At 52.0% G+C, this 18,257-nt stretch overlaps 1 protein-coding gene across 1 annotated transcript in view; it reads right to left on the minus strand.

Moving 5' to 3' along the window:
- Positions 1-18,257, minus strand: part of SH3BP5 (SH3 domain binding protein 5) — a 65,530-nt gene that overhangs the window by 8,445 nt on the left and 38,828 nt on the right. The window contains exon 4 of the mRNA XM_010988995.3: positions 2,524-2,688. Within this exon, the coding sequence (XP_010987297.2) occupies positions 2,524-2,688 (165 nt within the window). The remainder of the gene's footprint in view (positions 1-2,523; positions 2,689-18,257) is intronic.

Here is an 18,257-nt window from a genome sequence, read left to right on the forward strand (position 1 = left end):
TAAAGCCCAAGTGGGCGCAGCAGGGAGGCCCCCCCGAAGCGCAGCCCGCGCAGCTCTGCCTCCCACCACCGCGGCTTCTGCAGTCTCCTGACCCTGCTCTAAGCGGAGACCTGGCCCCGCGGCCCCGCCCGTGGCACTGCACGTGGCCTGATGACAGAGAAGCCGGCAGCAACGTGGCTCACAGTGTCCTAGGGTGCTGGCTCCAGCCCTGCTCCCAGTGGGGCTGCCTGCCGTCTCCCCAAGTCTGAGGGAACAGAAGGGACACACGGATGCCTTCAGGCAAGGAACGTGGGGAGCCCCGGATCCTTCTTCTATGCCTGGGGTGGGGGTCACGCAGCCCAAACCACCAATTCCTCAAGCGGCCTGGACCTTTCTGAGGTCTGCGTCTTTGTCTAGAGCTGCACGCAGCGCCTTCAGAAGAGGAGGGTGAGCGGAAGCTCCCTTCTCTGGAAGAAACAGGCCTCCTGGAGGATCCAGGAGTCAGCCAGGGAGCGATTCCAGACCTTCCGCTGTCTTCGTCCGCCAGCACTCAGGAAGCCGAGCGAGCCAGGCCCGCAGGCCGCGGGGCAGGCTCAGTCACAGGGACGTTCACGCACAGCCACACACAGACGTCTGCGCCGCCCGCCACGTCCAGAGAGCACGTCCCCTCCAGGCTGTTTTTTCTCAGCAACGTGGGGATGTGGTCGAGGTCAGCTTCGCATGGGCTCTGTCTCCTGCTGCTGTCAGTTTCCAACTCTCCTTCCCAGCAGGTCAGAGAGCTGCATCTCAGGCCCGGGGCACGTGGAGGAACCTCAGGAAGAGGAAGAGCAGCCCTGGGGCCGGGGGCAAGAATCCTGGCCGGGACCCAGGGAGCCTGCTCGTCGGCAGTGGCTACCCTCCTCCACTCCCAACCAAGAAACCTTCGGTGGCCTCAGTGAGGGCACACATCAGATGCCCTCCCAGGACCCTAAGGAGCCCCACATGACGTCAGGAGGTCCAGGGCCGGCTTGTGCACTCTCACAAGTTGCGCACTGCACAGCCCTGAGAAGCACCGTTCCCAAAGACGCTGGTGTGAGAGCTGTGCTCCCAGGAGTTGTGCGTGTGGAGGGCCTGGGAACATCCTCTCCTGGACCCCAGGACTTAAAAAGTAGAAAGGGGAAAAAAAGCAGAAACATGTTTTGTTCTTTTTTAAAGAACAGATTAAGTGATTTCTGAAATAACTGCTGACTAGCTGATTTCAATCTCAGTTGGGCAGGAAGGAAAAGCAGGCCTTCAGTTCGTTTCTTGGAAGGAACTACTCTCTTTTTTTTTCATCCTGTCCTTTTCCCCATCTGTCAGGCTGTGGCTTATAAAATTTTCAAGATTTCCAACCTCCCCTTTGGCGTTTCCCCAGTGGACCCAGGGAAGCTGTTCCCACCTGTGTCCGGCTCTCCAAGCATCGTGTCCACTAGGGTAGGAGGCCCACGGCCGCACAACCCCGGCCAGAAGCCTGGGATTCCGGGGGAGGCGGTACAGAGTCAATGCAGCTTTGACGAGAAGTCCAAGGCGTCTGTGTGTCAGGCTTGCTATTTAAGGAAGCACACAGCTGTCTAATTATCAGCTCCCCCAGGACTTGAGCCACCAGGGCAGGTGACATTGAAAAGGTTCTATGCCAGCCCTTCAGGCAGCCTCTCGGGGGGTCCAGACCAGGGTTGCCACCCCAACCCCTTACTCGACCCTCCATCCAAGGCCTCAGAAAGAGCTACCAAAGCCACGTGTCAGCTGACCGCCCCCTCCCCCCCAGGCAAACGAGGAAGGGAGGCATCCGGAACGTCCTGCGTGACTCCTAGGAGCCTAGCAGAGGCACACAGAAGCGACAGATCAGCTGACCCAAGCGCAGTCCCCTCCACTTCTGATTCTGAGCGATGTGGCCAAGAGGCAGGTCATGGGGGCCAGTCAAGGCCCAAATTATGACGGCACCAAAGCCAGGATTCAGGGCTATTCACCGCCCCCTTCCTGAGCACACATGGCTCCCCAGATCCCAGCCCAGCCTGAAGGCTGACCCGTGCACCCCAGGTTCTGGCCTCCTCCACTACGGCCCCACTTCCACCAACGGCACCCGCGCCCCAGGCCAGGCCCAGGGGGTAGTCCCCTGCCTAGGACTCTAAACCCGGCCAGCCCCCCAGACTCAGTGTCAGTGGGAGGGGCCCTAGAAAATGACCTGGTTCCTCTGGGAAGCCACAGTCAGGACGGGCAGGGATGATCTGAATCAGACAAACCTCAAGCGACAGGGGAGGAACAGCTGTGCCTGTCACCGGGTGACTGTCATTGCATCACAGGATGGCTTAGCCCCAGGCCAGCAGAGACCCCATGGAGTTGACCCCGTGATATACGACACACCTGGGGGTCTGTTCCTCTGCTCGGGGAAACCAGCGGGAAGTCTGGATCGGGTGGACAAGGGGGCCCGGCCCGGAGCCTGGGGGTCACCCCTGACGAGCTGCCCACCTCACACAGACACGTGCAAACACAGCGCATGCACCCCCACCCGCCCCACGGGGACCGTACCCGCTGGGTAGCGTGATTCAGCATCTCTTGCCAGGCCGAGTCGAACTGCCGCTTGTCGTCCTCCAGCAGCCGCTGCTCAGCCAGGGAGATGGTCTCCTTGGCGGCACGGAGCACCTCGGTGGCCCTCTGGAAGTCCTGTGTGGCCCTCTGGGCTTCCAGCTGAGCCTGGATGGGAAAAAAACCTCATGAGGTCTCAGGAGACATGGGGCTCCCACTGGCCCATCACACCCTCCAAAAGGGGAGCATCCATCCCTCTCTGCCTGCAGCCTGGTAGCAGGCTGGGTGCCCACAGGTCCATGCAGATGCTGGACGGGGAATGGGGCTGGGTGGGAAGGCAGGGTTTTCACAGCGTGGAACCCAGTGGACCAGATAAACACGCCAGCTCTCGGTCAGGGTTCGAGACGGCAAACCAGCCCACACAAGCAAGTACAGCCAGCCCTGGCCTTGCACAGAGAAGCTCTCATCAGCTAATGGGGCCGATGGCATCAGCGATCCCCACGCCACCCCTGCCAAGATCTGTGGTTCCATTCACAGCACGTGAGAACCTGAAAGGCCCCAAGAGATCACAGTGCCATGTGTCATTCAGAGTGGGAACTGTGGCTCTGAGAGCTGCCACCAGACTCCGGCTGCTCCGAGTCCCACCCTGGCTCGCTGACTCTGCTGGACAAAACACACCGGCCAACACCAGCAATGGGTGAAGGGTAGACCCTAACTGTCCTGACACCCTCCTGACTTTCAGGGAACATCGAGTGGCAGAATCCACAGAAACTGCAGCTGACCCACAGCAGACGGGCCCCTCGAGGATGCGAAGCATCATTAATCCAAACTGAGTGCAAAACCCCCAGGGGGCGGGGCTCGGGCTCAGGGGGAGGGCGCGTGCTTAGCATGCACGAGGCCCTGGGTTCAGTCCCCAGTATCTCCAAGAGAAAAAAGAAAAGAAGAAAAATCCCAATTTATAAAGATCTAATACAAAAAAGAGCACAGCTGTCTCCTAAATAATGTCCATGTTGATCATGTGGTGAAATGACAGCATTTTGTATATACTGGGTTAAAACATATTATTAAAGCTAATTCCACCTGCAGTTTTTTTTTTTTTTTAGGACAACTAGAAAATTTTAACTTACATAGTTGACCCATATTCTATTGCTTTTATACAGTAGACACACGTCCCCCAGGAGTGGGCCATGCAATTGTGCCAGAAAAGCAACAGACTCTCATCACCACCCTGGGCAGGTCCACCTGGAACTCCCCGCCGGAGCCAGGGAAAGCCACTGCTCACCCCCCAGCCCCACTAAGCGGATCCCTCAGTCAGTTATATGAGCTGGAGGGGCACCCCCAGGGCTCAGGGCCATTCTCACATGACTGAGAGGGAAGTCCTTGGATACCACAGGCTGAGGACACTTCTTATAGACAGTTAAGAGGAACAAAATCAGACGTGGAGCCCAGCAGCCGCCAGGGTGGGGGACAGCTGTGACACCCTGTTGGGTGCCAGTCTCCATCACAATGATCACATGACTTCGGATCACACCCAACCTGACCTTCAGGCCACGACAAGCCGTTCAGGGGGCTGAACTGGGCGTGGACATTCTGAAGTAATACAGTGAGGGAGCCTGAGGGAGAAATTCCTTCCCGTGCAGGGAATCCAGGATGGCTTCTTGGAGGAGGAGGATCCTGGACTGAGGGCGGGGGACGGGGACAAAATGAAAATGTGGGATGGGTGGGGGCCCAGGAGGGAGAAGATTTATGAAACAGTGTCTGCAGGAGGCCTGACAAAGGCTAAAGGCTAAAGCTCCAGACGGGACCTGCCTGCCGCAAGCCCACCATGTGGCCTGGGGACCACGCAGGTGTGCACCAGTAACACACTGAGGACCAGGGGCCGCCCTCCAGGACGGACAAACCCACTGACAAGACACCAGGCGGCATACCTGGCTCTCGGCGGCACAACTCACTGTGATCCCCCCGCGGAGGACAGCTCTCCACCTGTCCAGACACAGGGGGAGGGGGGTGAGGAGGACCCATCCCTGAGAAGCTGCCCCCACACTGCACCACAGACCCCTGCGGGCTTCCAGCCCCACCCAGCAGGCCAGAATTAACCCCAGGGGACCCTAACCTTTTCTCAGAGCTATCTGTCTTTGTTTTTAAGCATATTTTAGTATTTCAGTTCAGCAGCATTCAAGGGTAATAAACTCTCCTCCCCAGGTCTCCCTGCTTCAATTAGGAAGCTCTTCTGTCTTCAAATTAAAGAAAGATGCTCTCAGGGGAACCTTCTGAAACGTGGCTTCTGTGACCTGGGCCCAGAACCACCTCACCTGCTGTTGTGCACCTGCTGTGCTCCAAGTAAGGAAACCCATATGCAATGGAATACTACTCAGCCATAAAAAAAGAATAAAAGTCCATTTGCAGCAACATGGATGGACCTGGAGATTATCATACTAAATGAAGTAAGCCAGAAAGACACAAATAGCACATGATATCACTTACGTGGAATCTAAAATATGACACAAGTGAACTTATTTACAAAAGAGACAGAATCACAGACATAGAAAACAAACTCATGGTTACCAAAGGGGAAGGGGGGAATAAATCAGGAGTTTGGGATTAGCAGATACACACTTCTATATATAAAATAGATAAATAAGTTCCTACTGTACAGCACAGGGAACTATATTCAATACCTTGTAATATAGCCTATAATGAAAAACATGAAAAAAATATATAAATGTATAAATAACTATCTCTATGTTGTACACCAGAAATTAACACAACATTGTAAACTGACTATACTTTTAAAAAAGAAAACATAAGGGGACCAGATCTACACAAAGAAGAAAAGAGGAAGCCCACCTGAGGTGGCCCTGCAGAAGAACATGCTCTCCGCTGAGCCCCTGGGGAGTTTCTGAAGTTTCTGCAGTGTTCCTTCCCTCCTGGGGCATCAGAAATGTGCTTTCCCTGTCATACTGTGAATCCCACTAATATGAGGATTTGGTCTACAGTTACCCCACCCACAGAAGCCAGTCGGCATCTCTCCATCAATGATCCCCTCCATCATTTATTCATTCATCCAAGCTGAGCATCTGCTCTGTACCCACTGTTTCTCCTCCCCATCTTTCCTCGTGCCTCAGGATGAGGCAGTGTCTCGGCTGAGAGCCTACTTCCCAGCTGTCACTGTAGCCAGTGCCCCTGTTGCTAACCTTTAGCCAATGAGACATAAACAGACACTAAGACTTCCGGGAGAGCTCCTTTGTCTCTCCATTGATATTGTGATAGCAATACAATGGCTGGTGCTTTAACAGCCATTTTGGATCATGAGGCAACTCTCTTAAATTAGGTCTCTGCCCTGGACTTTTTACATGACAGAAAAAAATAAAATCTCATGTTTAAGCCACTGTTATTTGGGGGTTTTCGGTTATGTTGAGGCAAATCTAAACCTATATGATAATACATCTTCCCTTCCACCCAGCTGGGCTGTTCTGCAAACCTACAGAGTGACTACAGCAGCCAGCGAAGATGTCCAATCTCCCTCAAGTCCTTTGTGGCTGCTCACAGTCCACTTTATCACCATTAAGCCCAAGGAAATGAACTTTGGGGGCTTCCTTAAGAATCCCAAAGCTCATGGCCTCTTTGTAAGGTGTTTCATAAAACATTTTCTGAAACCACACAAGGGGTGGGAGGGAAGCACGCCATCCCATCACACACCCCACTGGCAGGACACAAGCCATTTGACATCAACACAGTACCTCCCGGACGCTAAGTTCTGGGGAGGGAAGTGGAGGGGAGGGGAGCAACACCAGCCCCACCCGCTGTAACCAGCAGCACTCAGACACGCATGGGTGTCCCACAGGATCATCAGCCAAGGGGCAGGAGTGGAGAGGCCTGTCACTGTCACAGCTGCAGCCCACTATTGGCCCCAGGGAGAACAAGAGCATCTGAACATTTGCGTTGGTTGCAACCGAAGTTGAAGGTGGAGGGAGGTTGACAGGCCCTTCATTTCTCAAAGGAGGGCCAAGAGAAGCAAGGCAACTTGCTCAAAGTCACACAGCATCTTGGTGGCTGGCAGGAGCCAGGAAACCAGGGCCCCTGCCCCTGCGGGGAGCAGGGGGATGGGGTATTTCTGCTCCACCTCATAAAGAGGAGGGGTCTTGTCACTTGGCTGCCCAGAGCTGCCCGCTTGGCTGGCAGTGGCTCCAGATCACAGAGGGAGCCCAGGAGACAAGACTTGTCTAGATCCTGACTACTAACAAAGCCCTTCATGTGGACTCAGAGGGCTGTGAAGAAAATTACAGCAGCCAGTGTTTGGGCATTTATTCCGAGTCAAGTAACACACAAGGTGCTCCGGTACGGCCCTCGGTGAGACCTGCGAATTCCTCTGTGAGGTCAGTGCAAGTACCATCCCTACTTGATAAAGGAGACCCAGCTCAGAAAGGAGAAATAACTCACCCAAGTTCACACAGACAGCAACGGTGGCCAGAGTCAAACGCTGACCCAGTGCGGCCCACGCTCACCGTCTACCCAGTACCACCCGCTGGGACACACGCTCCTGACCAAGAAGTGCTGGTCCGGTGACGTTCCTCTTACTTCCTCTCCCCATCAAGGCCACGCCGGCCACTGCTACACAGATCAGGATCGGTAGGGGGGCCACAGGGAGGACGTCAGCCACCAAGGAGAGCACGTGTCCCCTCCGTGGGGTGTGAGTGAGGGGGTGAGGAGTGGGGTGTCCCTGGTGGAAGAGCCACGCTCATCCCCAGTCAGGAGCCGGATCAGGCAGTGGGGTCTGGAAAGGCTGACCTGGAAAGCTCTCTGGGCTTAACCGCTCGTCCCCCCGACACTGTTCCCACCCCTGCTCTCGGGACCAGCCCAGACCCCACTCCCATTCAGGTCGCAGGCCTCTGGGTGGCCTTCCCGCCTCCCTTCTGAATGCCTTCAGCACCTGAAACCCAAAGGGACTCCCTGGGTTTACTGAGGAATGAATGGGCTCCACCTGAATGCACCTCCCACAACTGCCATCACGAAGCAACAGGAGGCTTCCCAAGGGCCCACAATGAAAACGGACATGGGAAGGAGTATGTGTGTGTGTGATGGATCACTGTGATGGACACCAGACACGAACACGATGCGGTAAGCTGACCACACTGCAACTTAAAAAAAAGGCTTCTGGAAGCCCCTGGAGACTTGGGCGCAAAATGAAGGTGGGGTGTCCCACCACCTTCTATAAAGGATCAGAAAGTCACCAGCCTGGGGTGAGCAGAGGACACCCCGTGTGTGAGGTCATGGCCGTGGGGCCTCAGGGCACCAGATGGAGGCCCCCAGCCCGCAGGGGTCAGAACAGGCCAAGGGGCCTGTTGCCCTGGGCAACCGCTGGGGGAAAGCCCCCTATCCTTGCCTTTTTTTTTTTTTTTTTAACTTGATACCATTTTGTCCTTGCTTTTTTTCTTTTTTTTTTCAATTGAAGTAGAGTTGATTTGCAATGTTGTGTTAATTTCCGGCATACAGCATAGTGATTCAGATATATATACATATATATATACATATATATATTCTTTTCCACATTCGTTTTCATTATAGGTTACTACAAGGTATTGAATACAGCTCCCTGTGCTGTAGAGGGACCTTGTTTATCTACGTTACACGCCCTTGACTTCTTATGGTGACTGCTGATGTGCGGCTTGAATAATCCACCTCCCAGCTAGACGTTCACGGAGAAAAGCCCCAAATCCCTCCCCACGCCATCTGAGGAAGATCAGACCCCGCTGGCCCCCGGCGAGGTGGGCGGCCGGGGATGAACATCGAAGCCGACAAGGGGCAGGGCGTGTTCTCAGCTCTAGTCAAGCTCCAGTGTCTGCCTGTGTCCTGAGCCATCAGGGGGTGGGCGGTGACCAGAGAGTCTGAGACTTTCCACTGCGGACACTGATCCTTCCACGCCCTTTCTAACTTGTATGAGGTTGACTGAAGTGGGGCCCGAGGCGGCGATGGTCCGCTTTGACCCTGAGGAAGTCCTGGACACATTTTAATCAGAAGCATTTCCTAGAGAGAATTCCATTAAGTCCATCTAGTTCTTTGATCATTTTGCATGTCCAGAGTCCCTAGATTTTTTCCATTTTTATTTAGTCAAAATTATTTTCACTGGGGGGAGGGTACGGCTCAGTGGTAGAGCGCACGCTTAACATGCATGAAGTCCTGGGTTCAAATCCCAGTACCTCCAATAAAATAAATCATAAATAAAAGCCTAATTACCTCCCCCTCCAAAAAAGAAAACAAAAAACTTAATAAAAATCTATTTTAAAAATTATTTTTTTAAGGATCAGTTCGATTTCAAATCCATGTGGGCCACCGAACAGTTTCATCCACAAACTGTACTGATTCTAGCCTGTGCCATGGAGTTGTCCATTACAGTTCTGTCAAACTCAATTTCCCTGGACCAATTTTCTGCAGATCTAAAAATCTGTTGAACATATGGGACATCAATTTTTAATCAGTCCCAAATGTCACCATGTACAGTGTGAGCCATTATCAGTTCATATTAAACTGTGTAATATTAAAACATATTAAACAATACAGGTTACAAATTAAGTAAAGGATCCATGGTGCATATTTCTCATTAGAGAAATACGAGAAAACCATGAGCAGTCTTAAGAAATACAATACAGGGGGCCTGCAGCTGGTTTAGCAGAAGGCCACAAAGTTCTTTGATTCATCGTAATGTCAAAAGACCCCCGGAGGGAATCAGAAAAAAATCAAGGTCAAATAGTTTTGTTCTGTCTTGCGGTTAGAGATGAGCTGTTTAAAAACAAAAATTAAAAAGCTATTATCTGCAGAGGGGGAGGGTACATAGCTCAGTGGTGGCGTGTGTGCTCAGCATGCACAAGGTCCTGGGTTCAATCCTCAGTACCTCCATTACAGTAAGTAAATAAATAAAACTAATTACCCCCCCCAAAAAAAGGTTCCAATAGCTATTATCTGCTTCAGAATAATACACTTAGCAATGAGAGCTGTAGGAGGTGGGGCAGGGGAGGTCAAAGATGAAATAAGACTGGCCACGGGTAACCGCAGAAGCCAGACAAAGCAAACACAGTAGCCATTATACTTTTCTCTGATTTGTGTGTATTTGAAATTTCCTGTACTAAAAAGTAAAAGGTAAAAAAACTATTATCACACATTATTATATATCAAATAGCTAAACAAGGTCCTACTGTAGAGCACAGGGAACTATATTCAGTTCCTTGTAATAACATATAATGGAAAAGAATTTGAAAAGAAAACAGATACATATGTATATGTACAACCGAATCACTTTGCTGTACACCTGAATCTGACACTGTAAATCAACTACACTTTAATAATAATATTAATAACTATTATCATTTGCAACTACCTACTTAGGATTCTCTAAAACTGCAATCTCTTACACAGGCGCCACTGGCCACAGGTGGCTATTTACTTACTTATAATGAAAAAAATTAAAATTTCAGTTTCTTGGTTGCACTGGTCACATGTGGCTGGTGGCTCCCACACTGATCAGCGCAGACACAGAACATTTCCAATGTCACAGGACGTTCGCCTGGACAGGGCTGGCCGAGATACTAGCCAACACTGAAACGAAGGCTGGAGGGAGGGCTCAGCTGCCATCCATAATCTCTGGTTTGTGCTCATCAAAGCAGCACCTTCATTCCTGCTTTGTCTTATAAATAATTGGACCTTAAAATACCCATAATCAAGGAGCCCTGGGGGTACGCCATAGAGAGACCCTGGGTGAGGGAAAGGCTCAGCCACCCGATAGGGTGCTCAGACCCAGAGTCAGGCGGGACGGTCCCCACTCCCTCCAGTTGTCCAGGACCCCAGACTGACCAGGGTGGGTCTGACTCGAGGGTTTCCCCTGGGGCTCCGGGGAGGTCCGTCTGGGATGGCGTCCACCTTGCTTGTCTCCTGCAACTGACGTCAACACCGGCACACACTCCCGAAGCACACCTATCAGCGTCCCGTTCCACTCACCTGCCCGGTCCCTCCGACCCAGGTGGGCACCATCTGCCTCCCAACAGGACGTCCCCAGTTCAGCCAAAAGCTGCCGGCAGGAGGAGGACACAGGGCCGCCTGCCGTCTCTGACCCTCACACTCTCCTGCCCTCAGATCAAATCCTTCCTGCCGCTGCCACTGCGGGGACACAAAGATGCAGCCTCCCCATGTCCCCGGCCAGAAGGGCGACCCCATCCCTCCCTGGGCTTCCTCTCGCCCCGCACTCGGCTGGCGGGGTGGGGAGCAGACCTCCTCTGCCTACACAGCTACAGACCGGGGGAGGGAGGCCAAGCAGGCCCGACACAGGGGACAGCCGCCCCGCCCACCGTCAGGACCCCGTGACCCAGCAGCACCCCGGGAGCCACCACCGCGCCTAGAGCTCCGGCCCACGGGGATCCAGGCACTGAGTCTGCGCCCAAGGAGACAGAATCAGCACGGATGAAACGCTTTATTTTATAGAAGAAAATGCAGGAGCATAACAAGTAAACTGGCCTGACTCAGAGGGACAAGGCACAAACCCATCTCTGGAGTCCCAATACGTGCTAACTCGGGCAGCTCCCTCGGGAGGTCCCCCCAGTTCAGCAAGTCTTCGTATTTATTTCTGTCTCTGCCTTGGCCCCTCAGCCCCCACCACTGTCATTCCCATGACGTAAGAAGCACAGCATCTCCCAGGCTCAAGGTCAGAAAGACACACACAGCCTTCGGGGAAGCTTCCCTGGGAAACACAACGCAGACCCTGGCCACGATGGGGGGCCTGAGGTTCTGAGAGAGAGGAAGGCCTGGGGACTGGAAGACTGCAGGAAGGCAGAGCCCCCTGCTCTGTAATGATGCCTCACGACAGTCAGACAGCCCTCTGGGGCTCCTAAGAAGCTGCTGGTTTCCCAGAGGATGCAGCTGGGAGGCGGTGGGTAATGATGGGGATATGGACGGGGGTGGACCCCTACTCCACACCACTCAGCCACAGCCAAGACACACACAGCGGAGAGTCACGCATCCAAGTCACGCATCCGAGGGCATCAGATGCCTTGGCAAAGCTCCACCCCTACTCTCACCCTCTACCTCTCCCCTTCCTCTCGCGGGGGGAGCCAGCTGGCCCGTTAGCCCTCACCCCGGTCCTGCCCCTGCAGACAGGGCCCTCCCCATCCCTGGGAACTCTGAGCAGAACTGCCAACATTTCCAGAAGGTGGTCCCACCAGTACCACGTGGACAGACAGGCCCCCCGCAGCTCTCCAACCCCAGGGACCCTGCTCTGAACACACTGCAGTGCCAACAGAGGAAACAAGCCCCTGCCCTACACAGAACTGGCACTGATGGTTCTGGGCCACCGCCAGGCAGCGCCCCTGTGTCCAAAGAACTGGGAGCAGCAGGGGAGCCTCCCGCCACCAACAAGGACCATTGTCCTGGGTCTTTGACCTTGAACGAGTCACTGGACTTCTCAGAGTGGAACGCCAAGGCCTCTGTTAACTCCTGGGGAGCCCGTGTTCCAGTGTTGAAGATATGGAATTCCGGCAGGACTCTCAAGGCCACGGTCTGGAACGCAGTGTCCGGCTTACACACGTGCGAACAGCCCATCAGCAGACGGGTTGACCACCGAGCTATTTGGCTTTTGCAGTCTCTTTTATTGTTATACTTGCAAATTTTCCACAATAAAAAGCTTACAGAGGGCGGGTATAGCTCAGTGGTTGAGCATGTGTTTAGCATGCACGTGGTCCTGGGTTCAATCCCCAGCACCACCATTAAAATAAATAATAAAACAAAACCTAATTATCTCCACCCCCCAAAAATTTTTAATTAAAAATAAAGGTTACAAAACTGCTTTTCCTGAAGCACTTCTTAATCAGCTGTTACTCTGCTGTTTCTCTACCACACAGATTTTTCCTTAAACTCAAAACCTTGTCACTGGGTTGAGTAACAGCACAATATGAAGGCCAAGGGGTTGTCCACACTATTTATCAACTCAAAATTAGAACAGCCATTTGTCCAGTCAAATGTTTGAAACCCATCCTAAGAACACATGTTAAAACAGCCAGGGAAATCTGAAAGAGAACTGGGGACTAGATGAGACTAAAAGAACTATTATTAATTTTGTTAGGTGTGAAAATGTGGGCTTTTAAAGGCTCTTGTCTGTTAGAGATGAGCACTTCAGTGTTTACGGGTGACGTGAACAGCTTTAAAATAAAAGACAACCGAGGGCAGATAAAGCGTGACGGTAAGATGTGACCGAGCACTCACACCAGCGATGGACGCTAGGGTTCACGGATTACTCTCTACTTTTGTGTACACTTGAAACATTCCCTAATAAAAAGAGGTAATGTTTTTCGAAGCCTTTGGTCTGTCGTTAGCACTTTTGCTGTTCACCTGGCCCGTAAGCACGAAAGAAAATGCTACTCACTTTAAGACTGGGGAAACCAAAGCTGTTTGTCAAGGGTGGTCCTGACTAAAGGCAAAAATGTAAACTAAATAAATAAATATTGAAATTAAAAAAAAAAATACCTGTAGGATTGCCCGTGAAGGGAAGTAAACAGTTAACATTTCAGCCATGCATGAGACAGGTTTACCAGATCGGGAGGGCTCCCGACCCCTCAAAGCACATCTTGTAGCAAACACGTGGGAAGTCCAGCGCTGTCCCCCACGATCCTGTTGGGGGCCAAACCACTCCAGCTGCCCAGAATTTTCTCATCTCTCATCCTGACAGCTTCTGCTATGATTTAAAACTCTCAGTTCTGGGGAAAGGTACATAGCTCAGTGGTAGAGTGCACGTAGCATGTATGAGGTCCTCGACCTCCCAGCACCTCCATTAAAACAACTAAATAAATAAAAACCTAATTACCTCCCCCCCAAAAAATTAAAATTAAAAAAACAAATTTAAACCTTCAGCTCTTTCTCTGTCCCTGGCGGGGGGTGGGGGTGGGGAAGAAAAGACACCGACTTAACAACAGCAAAGCGCACTACCAGCACAAAGCACTTTCAAGAAGGGCAGAAAGCAACCTGCAGAAATGTGGATCAGCCCTGCCCGCACTCACTTCCATTATCAGGAGGACAGGAGGAGCCAGGGTGGGGTGTTTGTTAAACCCCCTGCCCTACCAGGCACTCGCCTATGGAACCCAGCCTACAGCCCTGTCTCCATGACACCAGCTGCACGGCCACTCTGCCCAGCCCTCTGGCCGAGAGTTCCTCTCGGCAGAGCATCCCAAGGCTGAGAAGTCCTGCCCAACCTCTCCCCACCCTCAGCTCTGTACCAAGGACAAAATGGGCTCTGAGAAACCTCTGGAAACGTTTCCAGCATCTAATGGGATTAAAATCAGTGAGTTCAAAATCATTCCTCCTGCCCTGAGACAAGAAATTCTCAGCAGATATGATGGAAGCATCTGCCATGGGCCGTCCCTGCCAGGCTGCAGTCCACAAAAGGAGCAACTGGGGAGCTTCCTGAGACTGGCTGGGGCCGGGACCAGCCGCCCACCTGCCCGTGTCTGCCTCACACAACTGCCTGGCTTCACCCCCCAGGGGCTGCCGTTAACAGAGGCAGCTGATGTGCCCATTCCAGACAAAGTGACTTCCGCTGACACAACTCACTCAGCAGCTAGGAATGGAAAGTTGGGAAGAAGCTTCTGGAAGCTTTCTACTCTTGGCCTGGAAGTCTGGACGAGATCCACAAGGGGGCATGAAGGGAGATCAGGGAAGAGAGGGAGCCGTAGGACAAGTCACCCCCATGGCCCCAGCACATGCAGATGCCTGGTCAGTCTTCCAGGCCGAGGACCCTCAGAGTCAGGGCTACTGCAGAAAAGCTCCAGGACCCAGAGTTCCTCTCTCTGCACCGAGCATCATCCAGTGACCCGGGGAGCCCTGGTGACCGGGAGACTGTGTTACTAAATTTTTTAAGCTCCCAAACCTAGCCTAACGGCCAGTGTACTGCAAATGTTTAAGAAACATATGCTTAGCTCCTACAACTCAATAACAAAGAAACAAACAACCAATCCAAAAATGGGCAGGAGACCTACACAAACATTTCTCCAGTGAAGACATACAGATGGCCAATAAGCACATGAAAAGATGCCCAACATCACTAATTAGCAGAGAAATACAAATCAAAACTACGATGAGGTACCACCTCACAACAGTCAGAATGGCCATCATTCAAAAGTCCACAAATAAATGCTGGAGAGGCTGTGGAGAAAAGGGAACCCTCCTACATTGCTGGTGGGAATGCAGTTTGGTGCAGCCACTGTGGAAAACAGTATGGAGATTCCTCAAAAGACTAGGAATAGACTTGCCATATGATCCAGCAATCCCACTCCTGGGTATATATCCAGAAGGAACCCTACTTCAAAAAGACACCTGCACCCCAATGTTCACAGCAGCACTATTTACAATAGCCAAGACATGGAAACAGCCTAAATGTCCATCGACAGATGACTGGATAAAGATGTGATATATTTATACAATGGAATACTACTCAGCCGTAAAAAAGAATGAAACAATGCCATTTGCAGCAACACGGATGGACCTAGAGATTATCATTCTAAGTGAAGCCAAAAAGAGAGAGAAAAATATCATATGATATCACTTATATATGGAATCTAAAAAAAAAAAAAGACACAAATGAGCTTATTTACAAAACAGAGACAGACTCACAGACATAGAAAACAACTTATGTTTACCAGAGGGGAAAGGGGGTGGGGAAGGGATAAATTGTGAATTCGAGATTTGTAGATACTAACTACTATATATAAAATAGATAAACAACAAGGAAAAAAAAAAAGAAATGTATGTTTAAGTCAGGTACCAAGCTAGGGTACAAATGACAAGCCACAAACCACTTTCTGATGGTCCACCTTGTGATTTTCTTCCTCTGTGGCTCCTGCAATCAGATAAATGTCTCTCAGGGCCAGTGTGTCCCCAGAAGCTCCTGTTTACATGATGTGAAAACTCACCTGAATGATGACCTCACCGTATACACTACATTGTGCAGCGTGAACGCCATTCTCTCAAGGTCTAAATAACTCCCCTTCCACTTTACCTCATCTCCTCCCAGCTGAATGATACACAACCCAGGTCCCAGTGGGTCTTCAGGAAATTCCTGGGTGAAATTTTACCCTTTCTGAATTTACAGAACCAAATTTTTAAAGAAATATTTACTAAGCAACTATTTTATTGGGAGGGTTGGTTTCTGGCGGGAGGATGGAATTAGGTTTGTTTGTTTAAATGAGGTACTGGGGAGGTCCTGGGGAAGCCAGGACCTTGAGCATGCTAAGTATGTGCTCTACCACTGAGCTATACCCTCTCCAAAACAGAACCAAATTCCTACACTTCTATCTCAACTGTCTGCCAGGTTATATAACATAGTGTTCAAGGAAAGCACTTTGAAAACTGCCCCACATCTGAGCATACTGATGACACATCTCGAATTATTTTATTCTTCATTTATTATTGGACAAGACCACAAACTCCTTGGAGGGAGTGACGTTCTGTGCATCTGTGAGTCCCCACCGCCAGGACGGTGACTTGGAAACAGGTGCTTTTCCAAGCCCTGCACTAGCTAGGGACCTTGGCCGCCCGCTTCCCACCTCCTCTGGGATGCAGCCTTCCTTCCCGGGGCCCTTCGGCACCACAGGTTGCCTGGGACACTTCAGCACAGCCAAAGGAGCAACAGACTCACTGAAAGGTCAGCCCCCTCCTCCAACCTATCTTCTGCCTCTGGGTCAGTGTGACTTGGCTTAATTTTAACTACCCGCTGCATGATCAACTCCAAAAGAACCCAAAGTCAGGGGGACGCACAGGAAAATGAGGGCTTAATGCACCTCCCCGCTGAGCCTGGGGGACAGAGAACCTGAGGGGTCTGTTGCAACGCAAGTGCGCAGGGGTCCACACGGCCATGGCCAGCAGCCCCAGGCCAGAGCCAGCGTCACAGCAACCGGACACAGGAGCAGGCACACCCCAGGGCCCGGAGCCCAGGCCACGTCCAGGGAGCTCTGAGAAGGACCCTGAGCGCTTTAAATCCCCGGGCCTTGCTTTCCTCATCTGCAAGACGCAGACAGCAGATGCTACCTCGTGGGAGCCCCGAGGAGCAAGTGAGTTATCACACGTGAAGAGCTCAGAACAGGCAGACAGTGAGCGGCGCAGACGTGTCAGCTGTCACAACCGCAGGAATGACGCCGAGTTAGCTCGTGGTGACCAACCCCCAGGACGCGGGTGACCCTTAACTTAAGGAGAACTGCTGATCACCTGTGTGCATAACGTATCCGCCCATGCGCACAGACGTGTGTTTCCAGAGGACATCCACAGCTTTCATCACATTCTCAAAGCAAAAATGATGGAGAGCTTAGCACGGGAGGGGCTGCCGGAGGGGTCTGCAGAAGGGACACTGACCTGCCGCTTCATGTTCATCAGGTCAGCAGGCAAAGGTAAAAGCCAAGCAGTGCTTCCAACAGCACCTCCCGCAGCGAGGGAAATGTTTTCTCTCTGTGCTGTCCCAAAATAGCCGCCACCGGCCACCTGTGGCCACTGAGACTGAAAAACTGACCCCTGAGTTGTATTTCATGTCACTATTTCTATTTAAGAAGCCACACGTGGCTACCGTTCTGAGCGTCACGTTGCTGGTCAGCCTGGGGAGGAAAACATCACAGGCGAAGGGAACAGAATGTGCACGGATGCAGAACATCCCCACGATGCCCTCGGAGGTTGTGAGTGAGGCTGTGCAATGTACCGGGCAGCTGTGAGCAGGGGCGGGGCGGGCGCAGGTGGGGGCTCGGCGCAGAGGAGCAGATGCAGGGAGAAGAGGGGCTGGGGCAAATGGAAAAGCCTGTGTGCCGTGCTCAGAGCTGGGCTGGTCACCCCACACAGAAGAAGTGCTGTGTCGTGCAAGGTGCTCCAGAGAAACAGAACCAATGGGATGTGTGTGCGCAGACGGTCCCCAGTTCACAATGGTTCGTTCGACTTGTAAGTTACCAACACAACAGTGGTGCAAAAGCAATAGGCATTTGGTGGAAATTGTGCTCAGAATTTAGAATCTGGACCTTCCCTTGGGCTGGACGTGCAGGACCACCCCCTCTCCCAGCCTGGGAAGCGGCAGCTTCCAGTCCTGTCAGCTACGCAGTCACGAGGGCGAACAACCCAGACAAGTACGACCACCTGGACCCAGACACGTTCTGTACTTCACTCTCAGTACAGTATTCATAACCTACATGAGAAATTCAACCCTCTACTATAAAAGAGGCCTTGTGTTAGAGGGTTTTGCCTCACTGTTGGCTCATGTAAGTGTTCCGAGCACGTGTGAGGTGGGCGAGGCTGGGTTGTGACGCTTGGCAGGTGAGGGGTATTAAATGCATTTTCAACGTAGCATAGTTTCAACTTAGGATGGTTCATCAGGATGTAGGCCCATGGTGAACTGAGGAAGATCTGTGTACAGAAAGAGGTTTTATTTTAAGGAATCAGCTCATGTGACAATGGAGGGTGGCAGTCCCCAGTCTGCAAGGTGGGCCAGCAGTGGAGAGAACCAGAGAGGAGCTGGTGCTGCAAGGCAAGTCCGCAGACCGTCAGCAATGCAGGTTCCCCTTGCTCAGAGGGAGGTCAATCTTCTCCTCCATCCAGGCCTTCAACTGATTGGATGAGGCCCACCCACATCACAGAGGGCAGTCTGCTTTACTCAAGTCCACGGATGGAAATGTGAATCGCACCCCAAGTCCAATAAACACCCTCACAGAAAAATGCAGAATAACATTTGACCACCT

The sequence above is a fragment of the Camelus dromedarius genome, chromosome 2 (assembly GCF_036321535.1).
Source record: "Camelus dromedarius isolate mCamDro1 chromosome 2, mCamDro1.pat, whole genome shotgun sequence".
Taxonomy (NCBI): Eukaryota; Metazoa; Chordata; class Mammalia; order Artiodactyla; family Camelidae; genus Camelus; species Camelus dromedarius.